Source organism: Bombina bombina, chromosome 9 (genome assembly GCF_027579735.1).
Source record: "Bombina bombina isolate aBomBom1 chromosome 9, aBomBom1.pri, whole genome shotgun sequence".
NCBI classification, from domain to species: Eukaryota; Metazoa; Chordata; class Amphibia; order Anura; family Bombinatoridae; genus Bombina; species Bombina bombina.
Window position 1 is genome coordinate 156032298 of NC_069507.1, and position 16757 is coordinate 156049054.

Here is a 16757-nt window from a genome sequence, read left to right on the forward strand (position 1 = left end):
AAAGCCTGTCACTAGGAAAATTTATCATAAGATATGGCGTAAATATCTTTATTGGTGCAAATCCAAAGGCTACTCATGGAGTAAGATCAGGATTCCTAGGATGTTGTCCTTTCTCCAAGAAGGATTGGAGAAAGGGCTATCAGTTAGTTCCTTAAAGGGACAGATATCTGCTTTATCAATTCTATTGCACAAGCGTCTGGCAGATGTTCCAGACGTTCAGTCGTTCTGTCAGGCTTTAGTTAGAATAAGGCCTGTGTTTAAACCTGTTGCTCCGCCATGGAGTTTGAATTTAGTTCTTAAAGTTCTTCAAGGGGTTCCGTTTGAACCTATACATTCCATAGATATTAAGCTTCTATCTTGGAAAGTTCTGTTTTTAGTTGCTATCTCTTCGGCTTGAAGAGTTTCTGAACTATCTGCATTGCAATGCGACTCGCCTTATCTTGTTTTCCATGCTGATAAGGTGGTTTTGCGTACCAAACCTGGATTCCTTCCTAAGGTTGTTACTAATAGGAATATCAATCAGGAAATTGTTGTTCCTTCTCTGTGTCCTAATCCTTCCTCAAAGAAGGAGCGTCTGTTGCACAACTTGGACATGGTTCGTGCTTTGAAGTTTTACTTGCAAGCAACTAAAGATTTCCGTCAAACATCTTCTTTGTTTGTTGTCTATTCTGGAAAACGTAGAGGTCAAAAAGCTACGGCTACCTCTCTTTCTTTTTGGCTGAAAAGCATCATCCGTTTGGCATACGAGACTGCTGGACAGCAACCTCCTGAAAGGATTACAGCTCACTCTACTAGAGCGGTGGCTTCCACTTGGGCTTTTAAAAATGATGCTTCTGTTGAACAGATTTGTAAGGCTGCGACTTGGTCTTCGCTTCATACCTTTTCCAAATTTTACAAATTTGATACTTTTGCTTCTTCGGAGGCTATTTTTGGGAGAAAAGTTCTTCAAGCAGTGGTGCCTTCTGTTTAACCATCTGTCTTGTCCCTCCCGTTCATCCGTGTCCTGTAGCTTTGGTATTGTATCCCACAAGTTAAAGATGAATCCATGGACTCGTCGTACCTTATAGAAGAAAAGTAAATTTATGCTTACCTGATAAATTAATTTCTTCTATGGTACGACGAGTCCATGGCCCGCCCTGTCATTTTAACCCCTTAACGACGCATGTCGTACAGGGTACGTTGCACACAACCTGGTCTTTAAAGACCAGCGACCTACCCTGTACGACATTAGGGTTTAAAGCGGCTGGAAGCGATCCTGATCGCTTCCAGCTGCTTTCTGGTTATTGCAGTGATGCCTCGACATCGAAGCATCCTGCAATAACTCTCCTTGGCCATCCGATGCAGAGAGAGCCACTCTGTGGCCCTCTCTGCACCGGACATCGATGGCCGGTATTGTTGGTGGGTGGGAGCCAGTCTGGGAGGCGGGTGGGCGGCCATCGATGGGCCGTGTGATGTGGAGGGGGGCGGGATTGTGGGCGGTATCGCCGGGGCGCACGTACGGGAGCGTGCACAGGGCACGTGCATGGGAGCCGGGAACGGGTAGGGAGCGGGTGGGAACCGCTACACTGTGGAAAAAATGTGAACCCTAGTGGGAAAAAAATAAATATTAAAAATGCTCTAAGGGATCTCAGAGGGAGGGAGGTGGGGGGCAAGCTACACTACAGAAAAATTATAAAAAAAATAATAAAAAAATATATTTTATTGTAAACTGGGTACTGGCAGACAGCTGCCAGTACCCAAGATGGCTACTAATACGTTAGAGGGGGAGGGTTAGAGAGCTGTTTGAGGGGGGATCAGGGAGGTTGGGGGCTAAGGGGGGATCCTAAACATTAGCATATGTAAATATGCAAAAAAAAAAAATTAAATACCTTTTATTTTAGTACTGGCAGACTTTCTGCCAGTACTTAAGATGGCGGGGACAATTGTGGGGTGGGGGAGGCAAGAGAGCTATTTGGGAGGGATCAGGGGGTGTGATATGTCAGGTGGGAGGCTGATCTCTACATTAAAGCTAAAATTAACCCTGCAAGCTCCCTACAAGCTCCCTAATTAACCCCTTCACTGCTGGGCATAATACACGTGTGGTACGCAGCTGCATTTAGCGGCCTTCTAATTACCAAGAAGCAACGCCAAAGCCATATATGTCTGCTATTTCTGAACAAAGGGGGTCACAGAGAAGCTTTTACAACCATTTGTGCCATAATTGCACAAGCTGTTTGTAAATAATTTCAGTGAGAAACCTAAAATTGTAAAAAATGTAACTTTTTTTTGTCATTTGATCTCATTTGACGGTGAAATGGTGGCATGAAATATACCAAGATGGGCCTAGATCAATACTTGGGGTTGTCTACTACACTACACTAAAGCTAAAATTAACCCTAGAAGCTCCCTACATGCTCCCTAATTAACCCCTTCACTGCTGGGCATAATACACGTGTGGTGCGCAGCGGTATTTAGCGGCCTTCTAATTACCAAAAAGCTACGCTAAAGCCATATATGTCTGCTATTTCTGAACAAAGGGGATCCCAGAGAAGTGTTTACAACCATTTATGCCATAATTGCACAAGTTGTTTGTAAATTATTTCAGTGAGAAACCTAAAGTTTGTAAAAAAAATTGATCTCATTTGGCGGTGAAAGGGTGGCATGAAATATACCAAAATGGGCCTAGATCAATACTTTGGGATGTCTGCTAAAAAAAAATATATACATGTCAAGGGATATTCAGGGATTCCTGAAAGATATCAGTGTCCCAATGTAACTAGCGCTAATTTTGAAAAAATGTGGTTTGAAAATAGCAAAGTGCTACTTGTATTTATTGCCCTATAACTTGCAAAAAAGCAAAGAACATGTGAATATTGGGTATTTCTAAACTCTGGACAAAATTTAGAAACTATTTAGCATGGGGTTTTTTTTGGTGGTTGTAGATTTGTAACAGATTTTGGGGGTCAAAGTTAGAAAAAGTGTGTCTTTTTCCATTTTTTCCTCATATTTACAATTTTTTTATAGTAAATAATAAGATATGATGAAAATAATGGTATCTCTAGAAAGTCCATTTAATGGCGAGAAAAACGGTATATAATATGTATGGTTACAGTAAATGGGTAAGAGGAAAATTACAGCTAAACACAAACACCTCAGAAATGTAAAAATAGCCCTGGTCCTTAAGGGAAAGAAATTGAAAAATGGCCTTGTCCTTAAGGGGTTAAGACAGATTATATTTTTTATTTTATTTTAAACTTCCGTCACCTCTGCACCTTGTAGTTTCTCCTTTTGCTTCCTGTACCTTCGGTCGAATGACTGGGGGGTGGAGCTAAGGGAGGAGCTATATAGACAGCTCTGCTGTGGTGCTCTTTGCCACTTCCTGTTAGCAGGAGTATAATATCCCACAAGTAAAGGATGAATCCGTGGACTCGTCTTACCATAGAAGAAATTAATTTATCAGGTAAGCATAAATTTACTTTTCCATTCGTGGCCCTCCTTAATCCTAACGAGATTGTACGCTCCTCTCAAATCAAAATTAGTAAAGACCGTAGCTCCCTTGAGGGGTTCCGTAATGAGCGGAATAGGGTAAGCATTCTTAATGGTAAGACGATTATGACCCCTATAATCGAAACATGGTCTTAACTCTCCACCCTTTTACTTCACAAAGAAGAAGCCAGCCCCTGCAGGAGAGCAGGATTTGCGGATGACTCCCCGCGACAGAGCATCGGCAACATACTCCTCCATAGCACAATTCTCTGCAACAGACAGAGGGTACACCCGGCCCCGAGGAGGGATGGTTTTGGGTTGCAGGTCTATGGCACAATCGTAAGACCGGTGAGGAGGCAACGTACCGGCACGCACCTTGTCAAACACGTCTAGGAACTCTCGGTACTTCTCTGGCAATTGAGATACTGAAGAAGTGCACAAGACTTTAACTGGTTTCCGAAGACAACTGGAAATACATTGCAGGGACCACAACAAAATTTCGGACCTGCGCCAGTCGAGACTGGGATTGTGCTTTTGGAGCCAGGGATAACCCAGAACAACCGGAAAATGCGGAGAGTTTATCACCTGGAACTGGAGGGTTTCAAAATGGAGAGCCCCAACAGCCCTGGACAACGGAGCAGTTTCGTGAGTAACTAGTGCGGGCTGATGGCGCCTGCCATCAATGGCCTCAATAGCAAGCGGAACGGACCGAGGCAAAACAGGAATGGAGTGCTTTGATACAAAAGCACTGTCAATGAAATAACCCGCAGCACCGGAGTCAACAAGAGCCTGAGTGACTATGGAGGAGTCCACCCAGGAAAGGACAACCGTGACCAAAGGTTTCTCCTTAAGCAGTTCCGGGGACGAGTATAAACCACCCAAGGTCTGCCCCCAACAGGACCTTAGGTGTGAGCGTTTCCCGGCCGTGTAGGACAAGACTTCAAAAGGTGGCCCTGTAACCCACAATAGAGGCAGAGCCCCTCCCTCCTCCTAAAGGCCCTCTCCGCCACGGAGAGACGCGTGAATCCCAACTGCATCGGCTCAGCAGTACCTGGTGACTCGGGACCGGGAGGCATGGGAGGAGAGGGAGGCATGGGTGTGAATGAACACGTAGGAGACAACGGAACAGGAGGCTTCCACAAGGGCTCCTTGAAAGAGGGAAAACAGCAGAATCAGGAACAAGCCAGGGATCAGGAACCAGGAAGGACATCAGACACCCAGGTAATACACAGGAACTCTCACAAACAGGTCTGAGACAAAGCAAAGGCAAAACATACTGAACAGAGGCCCTTTAAATAATAAGTGATGACATCACAATTCTGAGACTGCATCCTGTCTCACATGGATGATGCACACCAGTCTGGCCATAAAAGGAAGTGCAGGAAATGAGCAGCATCCCCCACAATGCACCATAGTCAGGAAGAGAGGTGAGTAAAATGGCTGCTAGCAGCACATGGCAAACACAACAGGGAAAAAACCCTGACACATCCACTTCAACCTCTCTTTGGGGAAGTGGAAAATTCAGTGTGCATAACTAAATTAAAGGAAAAACTGTGAAATGAAAAAACTGTTAATGAAAACGTTTTTTGTGTGTTAACAACATATTAGTTGATTTTAGTTGAGGTATGTTAAGTGATTTAAGCAAACATCCATTTAAAACTTTACTTAGTTTAATGGGACATAAAAGTGCAAAAACAAAATTCTCTAATGCATTACAGTATTTTATTATTGCACTTTTGCTTGCATTTAACTATGTGTTTACACCTTGCAAAGAAGTTAACCCCTTTCCGCCATTAGGACATTCCATGCCATCCTAATTGTGCTGGGCTTTAGAGCCGTTAGAACAGCATGGAACGTCCTAGCCATTTGGCTATCCTAAAGCCTCTGCGGCTTTCTAAATGGGATCGCGGACTGGAGGGTGTGCCTAGCGTCATAGGCACTCCCCTATCCCATAATTTAAACCACACGATCACATGAACGATTGTGTGATTTCAAATTTTTCATATTTTGTTTACATCGGAACTTTGTTTCAATGTAGACAAATAAGTCCAGGCGGGAAGGGGTTAAACACATGGTTAAAGACAGCATCAGAACAGCAATACACCAGCTAGCTGAACACATCTTGTAAGCCAATGACAGGAGGTATGTGTGTAGCCTCCATTCACCAGCTAGCTCTTGCTAGTGCCCTGAACTTACCTAAGTATGCTATTCCACAAAGGATACCAAGGGGTGAATTAAATTAAAGTGTCTATTAAAATGCCATGCTCTATTTGAATTATGAAAGTTTCATTTTAACTTCACACCCCTTTAAGAAATGTACACAGATTTGACAGCAGTTCCAAGCCCATCCCAATACTATAAATATACACACTCTAGATAAAGTCTAATATAAGAAGCCAAAATATTTGTCCGACTTGGTTATAGGATGACTATGTTGATTAGATTTTCACCTAATGCGCCAATGACAAATGGAGTTAGGACATCTGAAAATGGATTTGGGACCCTCCTCGCCTATGAGGCATCAGACAGATATTGCTGCACACAGGGATTGTGCCTACTACGTGGACTAGAAACACTGGAAAGCAGGAAGTAAGTTTACATTTCTATATACTTTGCATGCAGTCTTACAGTAGATGGCAAGACAATATTTTTCTAATGCATTAGCAGCCATTAGACACTTTGCAGAGATAACACAGAAGTTTAACTTTTTTATTTAATTAATCTTTATTGACATTTTACAAGTTATACAACATACAAGGTACATAGAATACTCTCCCCCCTCCTTTTTAGTGATATCAAATGGAAAAATTGTCATGCTTGCCGACTCTAAATAGCCGTGCTATACACTGCAGAAACCCCCTCTGTCAACTGAAGGATTAAAGGCTTTTGCATGAAGATTGTGCGTTTATTAGTTTTCTTTACATATTTCTGCTACTCATAGCCACTCCACCCTGTGATATTTTCTCTCTCATTCTTATAAATGTCTTTTTGAGTATTATTTGAGTTGCAGAGTGATTAATATGGAAGCTTACGTCATTTTACAGATGGATCAGAATAAATGTATTTGTCTGAATCAAAACCAAGACAAATGACGAAAAATAAAAATAAAACACTTAACTTGGGTGTTATCCTCCATTGAATTTATTTCTATATCCAGTTTTGTGTTGGAAGGTGTTTTATTTATTAAGCTTCTCCACCTAGGGTTAGGTATGGACACATAGGGATAGCTGAATAGTTTAAGGAAATGTGTTAAAGGGACATGAAACCCAAAAATTTTCTTTCATGATTCAGATAGAGAATACAATTTTAAACAACATTCCAAATTACTTATATTATTTAATTTCTTCATTCTTCAGATATCCTTTGTTAAAGAAATAGCAATGCACATGGGTGAGCCAATCACGCAAGGCATCTATGTCCAGCCACCAATCAATACTGAGCCTATTTATACAGGCTTTTCAGCAAAAAATATCAAGAGAATGAAACAAAATAGAGAATAGAAATAAATTGGAAAACGTTTTAAAATTGCATGTTGTTTCTAAATCATGAAAGCTAAAATGTGGGTTTCATGCCCCTTTAAATCTGTTTATATCTGTTTGTCTGATAAATAATGATTAATGATAGTTTTCTTGTTTTGTGTGGGGGGCCGGAGTGTGGGTTATAGCGTATCTTCATTAGAATGGATGAATTAAAGCCCATCTACAATATTGTTTCCATTTCAGATCTGATTATACAAATTGGAAACGTTACCATTACTTTAAGCTTTGTGGTATGTTCCTCCAATAAACATTTGGAAAACATTTTCATCCTTCAGCTTTTGTTTAGCTTAAATAATGGGAAACAATGGTTTTGTATCTTGATAAGGTCCTTATATGTAAGTGCGTTATTAATGAACGTAACTATTAGGAGTAAGATGAAGGCTAAAGAAAAAAAAAAGATTTGTAGACTGGGAGAAAAAGAACAATTCATTGCAAATATAATGTAATATGAAAACTATATTGAATGCCCTGTATATCACATGAAATCTGTTAGATACAGCATATCACTCAGCATTAAAGGGGCAGGAAACCTCAAAAGTTCATTTTATAATTCAGATAGAACATACAATTTGTAACAACTTTAGAATTTACTTTTATTATCAAATTTGTTTAATTCTCTTGTTATCCTTTGCTGAAGGAACAACATTGCACTAATGGCAGCTAGCTGAACACATCTATTTAGCCAATCACAAGAGACAAATGTGTGCAGGCACCAATCAGCAGCTAGCTCCCACTGGTGTAGGATATGTGCGTATTCATTTTCAACAAGGGATGCCAAGAGAATGAAGCGCATTGGAAAAATTGAAGTGATTTTAAAAGTGTCTGAAAATGGCATGCGCTATCTGATTCTTGCAAGTTTATTTTTAACTTTCCTATCCCTTTAAAGGTATATGAAACCCAAAAATGTTCTTTTGTGTTTCCTATTTACTTATATGATAAAAATTTGCTTTGTTTCATTGGTATTCTTTGTTGAAGAAATACCTAGTTAGGTGTCTAAAGCACTATATGGCAGGAAATAGGGCTGCCATCTGGAATAGATAACATTCTTGCAAAACTGCTTTTCTGGAATAGATAACAAGATTACAACCCTGCTTTTCAACAAACGATACCAAGAGAACAAAGAAATGTGATCATAGAAGAGAATTAGAAAGTGGTTTAAAATTGAATGCTCTGAATCATGAAAGAAAGATTTTGAGTTTCATATCCCTTTAAATAACAAACACATGATCCTGTTGTAGTGTTATAAACAATGGTCATGATAAAAGTCATATTTTACACAATATAAATGAATTATTTTTAGACATATAATATTCTGGGGGTTGCTCTGTATTTTTTATTTCTAGGTTACAAAACATTTGTGGTTACAAACATTTATGCAAATCTGCATTTGGATAACCGTACATGTATAATTGTAACGTGTAACCCATGATGGAATGTGGCAGGTGCAGCCCGATTTAGAAACGCATAAGGACTTTCATGTAGTGAATAAGAAACATTGCAGATCGCAACTCTAAGGTAAGGTTGCTATGTTTCTTGTTTTGTTTTTTTGTACATAGTTGCAGAAATTCTAGAAGAGTTGAATAGTGTCCTTTGTTTCCCATTTGTGAATAAAATAATTTAAACTTAAAATGTAATACCCCATAAAGGGCCAGATTACAAGTGGAGTGGTATTTAACACTCCCGCTTGTGCGCTAACTCTGCTAGAAGGGAGATTTTTCCATGAGTCGGGTAGCGCTCGTAATACAAATTGAAAGTAAAAACTTTTTTTGCTCGCCATGCGTAAAAAGCCAAACTTTGACTATTGCATGCGCGTTTAACGTATTTCCCCATAGACGTCAATGGAGCAAAAAAAGTTGGGGGGAAAACGCTTCTTGCGTGCAAACCCGATTACACCCAACATGAATAATATGAATATTTCACATTCCAATGTTCTTCACATAGCAGAATATGTTCTATTTATTCATACATAAATATTTCTACATATATCTGATAGTATTTTGTTTCATATATATCTATACCTATATATACTGTATACATGATTATATATAGGTATAGATATATACAGATATCTAGGAATATCTATTACTAAACACTTAGAACACATTCTGCTATGTGCAGAACATTGGAATGTGAACTATTTACAGTAAATACATAGTTAACACCTTTATTAAATATGAGAATTACATAAATATGATTTTACATGTTTTCATCTACTGCAAATGGCTCCAATGCACTTATTATGTATACATGTGTGTACATATGTATTTACATGTGTATATATGCCTGTAAATACATATATACACATATAAATACATATGTACACACACACACACATATATATATATATATATATATATATATATATATATATATATATACATACACATATTTAGAGATGTATATGTAGAATATTAAATAATAGAAGCACATTGGAAATGTAAATCATGAAACTTTAGAAAATGTTGACTTTGACGTCTCTTTAAATTACAGAAAAGAGGGCAAAACATAACTGAAAATGTATTGCAAAGTTGTTTTACTATGTGTAATTAAACATTTTATTCTACAATTTTAAAGTGTCTAATGTCCCTTTAATGCCAAAACCCTGCTCAGGTGGTATTTAACTCCAAAAAGTATTCACGCTCTTCTGGGTTGAGCAGGGGTAATGGAACTACACTACATATGGTGGTCTTTTCCCTTTCTGCTGCTGTTCTGGTGCTTTATATAAAAAGTTTTAAACCAACAGTTTGTTCTAAACCTCATGATAGCCAAAAAAAAAAAAAAATCACACACATTGGAGACATTTTGTAAAATATGTCTCTTAATTTCTATAAGTAATATTATACAGTGCTAGATCATTAAAAGCTTAGGCTTGGAAAACATATTATTTTCCCCCACTGAGACTAGACCCAAATGTTATCTTTTGTGATTCAGATAGAGCATGCAATTTTAAACAACTTTCTAATTTACTCCTAGGGATCCATTTATCATTGTGCGGACGGACATGATCCACTATAGCGAACCATGTCCGCCGCACATCGATAAATGCTGACAGTATACGCTGTCGGCATTTATCATTGCACCAGCAGTTCTTGTGAACTGCTGGTGCAACGCCACCCCCTGCAGATTTGCGGCCAGCAGGGGGTGTCAATCAACCCGATCATATTGGATCGTCTTGATTTCCGGCGATGTCTGTCCGCCGCCTCAGAGCAGGCGGACAGGTTATGGAGCAGCGGTCTTTAGACCGCTGCTTCATAACTTGTGTTTCTGCCGAGCCTGAAGGCCCACCAGAAACACGGGGCATCAAGCTCCATTCGGAGCTTGATAAATAGACCCCCTATTAATCAATTGTTCTTTGTTCTCTTGGTATCTTTATTTTAAAAGCAAGAATGTAAAGCTTAGAAGCCGGACCATTTTAGGTTTAGCACCCTGGATAGCGCTTGCTTATTGGAGGCTACATTTAGCAAATCAATAAGCAAGCACAACTCAGGTTCTGAACCCGAAATGGGCCGGCTAAAAAATAAGAACTGATGGGAAACCTTCACAGCAAGTCCCCACAGTGGGTCAGAGGTGTGAAAAGCTCTCATATTTTTGATCACTACAATACTTTGATTACAACTAGCAAAGAAAAAAAAGCCAAAAACATGTGACAAGGTCCATCATGTTTTAACATATTTTAATTGATAAATTACAGGAACATTAAAGGGATATGAAGCACAATCATTTTCTTTTGTGATTCAGACAGAGCATATTATTTTTAAAAAGTTTCCAAATTACCTCTATTATCAAATTTGCTTCGTTCACATGATATTCTTTATGGAAGAGATACCTAGGTAGGCATCTGGAGCGCTACATGGCAGAAAATAGTGCTGTTATCTAGTTCTCTTACAAATGGATACGTTTCTTGCAAAACTGCTGCCATATAGTGCTCCAGAAATGGACTGGCTCCAACACATACGCCCCTGCTTTTCAACAAAGGATACAAAGAGAATGAAGAAATTGTATGCTAGAAATAAATAAGAAATTTGTTTAATATTGCATGCTCTATCTGAATCATGAAAGAAAAATGTTAGGTTTCATGTCCCTTTAGGTTTCATGTCCCTTTAAACACAACATAAAACTTAATTATAGTGAAAAAATGCCATGTAAATTCATTATTTATTTTTCCAGACTTTTCTGTAATTGATTTCTTCAGATTATGCTTATTTACTCCTCTAAAGGGGCAGGAGTGTATACTGTAGACTTTGTAACCCTGCAACATGCTATACTGTACATTGGTTGCCTAAATCAGTGCAGGAGCTCATTTACATTTGTCCCACTAAATCATCCCAGCATAGGTGAAATGATAAACATACTTAAAGGGATAATAACCCCAATTGTTTTATTTCATGATTCAGATAGAGCATGCAATTTTAAGCAACTTTCTAATTTACTCCTATTATCAATTTTTCTTTGTTCTCATGTTATCTTGATTTGAAAAAGCAGTAATGAAAGGTTAGGAGCCGGCCCATTTTTAGTTCAGTACCTGGGTAGCGTTTGCTAACTGGTTTGCTACATTTAGCCACAAATCAGCAAGTGCTACCCAGGTGCTGAACAAAAAATGGGCTGCTCTAAAGCTTACAGTACTGCTTTTTCAAATAAAGATAGCATAAGAACAAAAAAATTGATAATAGGAGTAAATTAGAAAGTTGCTTAAAATCTCATGCTCTATCTGAATCATGAAAGAAAAAAAAATTGGGTTTAGTATCCCTTTAAAGGGATACTAAACCCAATTTTGTTCTTTCATGATTCAGATAGAGCAGACAATTTTAATCAACTTTCTAATTTTCTCCTATTATCATTTTTTTTTGCGTTCTCTTGCTATCTTTATTTAAAAAGCAGGACTGTAAATCTTAGAAGCAGGAGCCGGCCCTTTTTTGGTTTAGAACCTGGGTTATGCTTGCTTTATTGGTGGCTAAATGTAGCCACCAGTAAGCAAGCACTATCCAGGGGGTTGAACCTAAAATGGGCCGGCTCCTACGCTTATATTCCTGCTTTTTAAATAAAGATAGCAAGATAATGAAGAAAAATTGACAATAGGAGTAAGTTAAAAAGTTGCTTAAAATGGCATGCTCTATCTGAATCATGAAAGAAAAAAAATGAGGTTTAGTGTCCCTTTAAGTGCTGTATCTCTAGACTACATGACAGTTTAAATGGTTACGATATTTTTGCGCAATTCTTTTGCAGTGTAGTGATTAGTTGTATACAATGCATTGACTAAAACAATGCTATCAATAGTAATTTATTGCAGTATTTTTAATTTTGTTTTCTAGTGTTACTGTTTCCGATTTCTTCATCAACTTAATTTGGCAGTGGGTGCTATAAGCAGGAGAAATGTCTGCTCTCATATCAGAAAACTTGAAATTCTTCGCCCTGTTTTTCAGAAGTCGTGATGTTATGATATTTAATGGGCTGATTGCACTGGGAACAGTGGGAGGCCAAGAGTTATTTTCTGTAGTGGCGTTTCACTGCCCTTGTTCTCCAAAAAGAAACTATCTGTATGGACTTGCTGCCATTGGCATCCCAGCTCTTGTGCTATTTCTAATTGGCATAATACTAAATAACCACACATGGAATATGGTGGCAGAATGTCGAACAAGGGCGCTAAAGAACTGCTCTGTGCCAGCTACATTCTTGCTTTTTGGATCCATTGCAGGCCGAGCAGCAGTGGCTCCTATCACATGGTCTGTGATCTCACTGCTCCGTGGTGAAGCCTATGTGTGCTGCATGAGTGAGTTCCTGAAAGTCACCTCATTTCATAACTTCCCGCTTGGGTATGGACCTGATACTATGGCTCGATTCCCTTGCAAAGATACGCCAGCAGAAGTCATCGCCTTTAAAGAAGAAGTGATAAGAAGACTAAAGTATGAATCTCAGGTGATCATTTTTCTTGTATATAATTTTTGTACTCACCGGTTTAGGACTTCACCATTCAAAGTACATAAAACAGTTATAGATTATTATTATTATTATGATTATTAATAATGTCTATTTGTAAAGAGCTAACGGGTTACACAAAGATGGCACTGAAATACTATACGGCATGTATTGCTGCCCACATAAAAAAATATGTAACATTACAATAGTTTCAAGAAAAAGCAGTGATGGCCAACTTCCTGACTGTAGACCAATTTTCGAAAACCGTTATAGGCCACATATAAATGTATGGCTATTAAACAAACAAGTAATATATTTCCTAAAAATGTACAGAGGCACAGATCCAGATTTAGGGTACCATGTGTCTGCTTTTCTCCCCTCCAAAGGGCTCTTTTGAGTTGTGGCCAACCCCAAGCACACACATATTTAGTTATGCTTTTTCCTAGGGCCACAAAAACTATGGCACACATTGTTTTTCCCCTGGAGCTGCATAAACTAGTTGGCCATCCCTCAAGTGAAATATAGGTATAGTAACTGGGGTGGCAGGAAAAAAATGCATATAATGAGGGCCCTGCCTAATGAGAGCTATCAATTATGCCATCATTATGCCTCCAAATACGATCATTTAAAAAAATCTTTAACTTTTTCACTAACTTTGGGTTTTCACTGAAATTATTTACATACTGCTTGTGCAGTGATAACACAAATTGTTTTAAAAGCGTCTCCGAGAACCTTTTTGTTCAGAAATAGCAGACATGTATGCATTTTGGTAATTAGAAGGCTGCTAACTGCAGCTGCGCACCACATTTGTGACATTCCCAGCAGTGATAGGGTTACAGGAATTAGCTGGTAAGGGTAATATTATTGTAGTGTAGGGATTACCTTCCAACTTGACACCTCCCACCTCTCTGATCCCTCCCAAACAACTCTCTTCTGTAGTGTAGGGATCCCCTTTCCCACCTCCACAAATCATTATGTAAGGATCCCCTCCTTCCCTTCAAAACTACTTTTTTGTAGTGTAGGGTCCCACCCCTCCCTTCCCCACTGGGCCACCCACCCGCCTCCCGCCTTCCCCCCCTTCAACTTCCACCGGCACAAATAAATGATCATTACAGTGACACAAACAGTGTTGTTGTCTGTAACCATCAGGCAATCTGGCTTCATATGGTAACAGAGATCTGATCATGGTCCATTACCATATGAAGGCAGATGCCTGCATCCCACAAACAGCAAATTGACAACAGAGACTGCTTGGGCTTCCTAAGGGTCCAATGTAGATCTATGTTATGTGAAACGCTGGGCTTTGGACTACATGATGTAGATCTACATCGGTTTAAGTTAAGGGGTTATTTCAATTTGAAATGCATAGTCTTTTATGAAAAACCAAATGCTGAATTACTTGAGAGTGATGCAGCATGTCTGAGAAAATATAACGTCATCTCTATGTATTAAAGAAGATATTTTACCTAATTTTTTTCTCAAAAGAAACATCCCATTTTAAAGGGAGTTTAACCACCCAATCAGGATTCTTGTCCCAGGACTTACAAAGAAACATACATCTAGCCTTTGCAGGCACAGCCACTTTATTTTCCACCTCAATTTAAGGATGTTCCATAAATCTGATAATGCTGATTGGCTGTTTTTTCACTATACAAATAGTAAAAAGTAACTGAAGGATAACTGCTCAAAGAGCACTTACCCTGGTCACCTTAGGACATTTTGAGAAAAAAAAACTTACTTTTTTATATAGACATAGTTGCCAACATTTTAAAAATAAATCCAGGGATACTTTGCAGCAGAGCAAGCAATCAAGTTAACACACACACACACACATATATATACAGTAAAAGCACACTGGTCTAAAAGAGGCTGCTTCTGGGTGGTAAATCGCCATAGAACAAGCCACTGAGCTGTTGTTCGTTCCTGGTAGAGCGCTTCTCTCTTTGTATGCAAATTATTATGACCCTGGGGAAGTCTCCCTATGGGTGATGGGGGAAACCAGATGTGGACTCCTTGCCCAGTGTGCTTAGAGGAATGTGGCTGCACCTCACTGACGAGGCCCATAGGAGGCCGAAACGATCGTCTGGGGTTGTCATGTTCCTTGTTCAGAGGAGAATTGCCTGGTATTTCGGGGCTGGACTGACCTTACTTGGCAGGATCAGACTGATATACTTCAGGAAAATTTTCTTCTGTGAAAAGCACACTGGTCTAAAAACATAATTTATGTAAGAACTTACCTGATAAATTCATTTCTTTCATATTAGCAAGAGTCCATGAGCTAGTGACGTATGGGATATACATTCCTACCAGGAGGGGCAAAGTTTCCCAAACCTTAAAATGCCTATAAATACACCCCTCACCACACCCACAATTCAGTTTAACGAATAGCCAAGAAGTGGGGTGATAAGAAAGTGCGAAAGCATAAAAAATAAGGAATTGGAATAATTGTGCTTTATACAAAAATCATAACCACCACAAAAAAAGGGCGGGCCTCATGGACTCTTGCTAATATGAAAGAAATGAATTTATCAGGTAAGTTCTTACATAAATTATGTTTTCTTTCATGTAATTAGCAAGAGTCCATGAGCTAGTGACGTATGGGATAATGATTACCCAAGATGTGGATCTTTCCACACAAGAGTCACTAGAGAGGGAGGGATAAAATAAAGACAGCCAATTCCTGCTGAAAATAATCCACACCCAAAATAAAGTTTAATGAAAAACATAAGCAGAAGATTCAAACTGAAACCGCTGCCTGAAGTACTTTTCTACCAAAAACTGCTTCAGAAGAAGAAAATACATCAAAATGGTAGAATTTAGTAAAAGTATGCAAAGAGGACCAAGTTGCTGCTTTGCAAATCTGATCAATCGAAGCTTCATTCCTAAATGCCCAGGAAGTAGAAACTGACCTAGTAGAATGAGCAGTAATCCTCTGAGGCGGAGTTTTACCCGACTCAACATAGGCAAGATGAATTAAAGATTTCAACCAAGATGCCAAAGAAATGGCAGAAGCTTTCTGGCCTTTTCTAGAACCGGAAAAGATAACAAATAAACTAGAAGTCTTTCGGAAAGACTTAGTAGCTTCAACATAATATTTCAAAACTCTAACAACATCCAAAGAATGCAACGATTTCTCCTTAGAATTCTTAGGATTAGGACATAATGAAGGAACCATAATTTCTCTACTAATGTTGTTGGAATTCACAACTTTAGGTAAAAATTCAAAAGAAGTTTGCAACACCGCCTTATCCTGATGAAAAATCAGAAAAGGAGACTCACAAGAAAGAGCAGATAATTCAGAAACTCTTCTGGCAGAAGAGATTGCCAAAAGGAACAAAACTTTCCAAGAAAGTAATTTAATGTCCAATGAATGCATAGGTTCAAACGGAGGAGCTTGAAGAGCCCCCAGAACCAAATCCAAACTCCAAGGAGGAGAAATTGACTTAATGACAGGTTTTATACGAACCAAAGGTTGTACAAAACAATGAATATCAGGAAGATTAGCAATCCTTCTGTGAAAAAGAACAGAAAGAGCAGAGATTTGTCTTTCAAGGAACTTGCGGACAAACCTTTATCTAAACCATCCTGAAGAAAAATAAGTCTTCCAGACTCTATAATATATCTCTCTAGATACAGATTTACGAGCCTGTCACATAGTATCAATCACAGAGTCAGAGAAACCTCTTTGACCAAGAATCAAGCGTTCAAACTCCATACCTTAAAATTAAGGTTTTGAGATTCTGATGGAAAAAAAAAACCTTGAGACAAAAAGACTGGTCTTAACGGAAGAGTCCACAGCTGGCAAGAGGCCATCCGGACAAGATCCGCATACCAAAACCC

At 38.9% G+C, this 16757-nt stretch overlaps 1 protein-coding gene across 2 annotated transcripts in view; it reads left to right on the top strand.

Annotated features, from left to right (window-relative positions):
• LOC128640104 (calcium homeostasis modulator protein 2-like) overlaps positions 1-16757 on the top strand; it is a 90711-nt gene that overhangs the window by 50419 nt on the left and 23535 nt on the right. Inside the window, exons 1-3 of one of the 2 annotated variants that reach the window (XM_053692446.1) lie at positions 5325-6054; positions 8348-8519; positions 12314-12917. In XM_053692446.1, coding sequence (XP_053548421.1) covers positions 12375-12917 — 543 coding nt within the window. In that variant the 5' untranslated portion in view covers positions 5325-6054; positions 8348-8519; positions 12314-12374. Of the gene's footprint in view, positions 1-5324; positions 6055-8347; positions 8520-12313; positions 12918-16757 lie in introns of those variants that run through there. The other variant, XM_053692447.1, reaches the window with a different exon arrangement.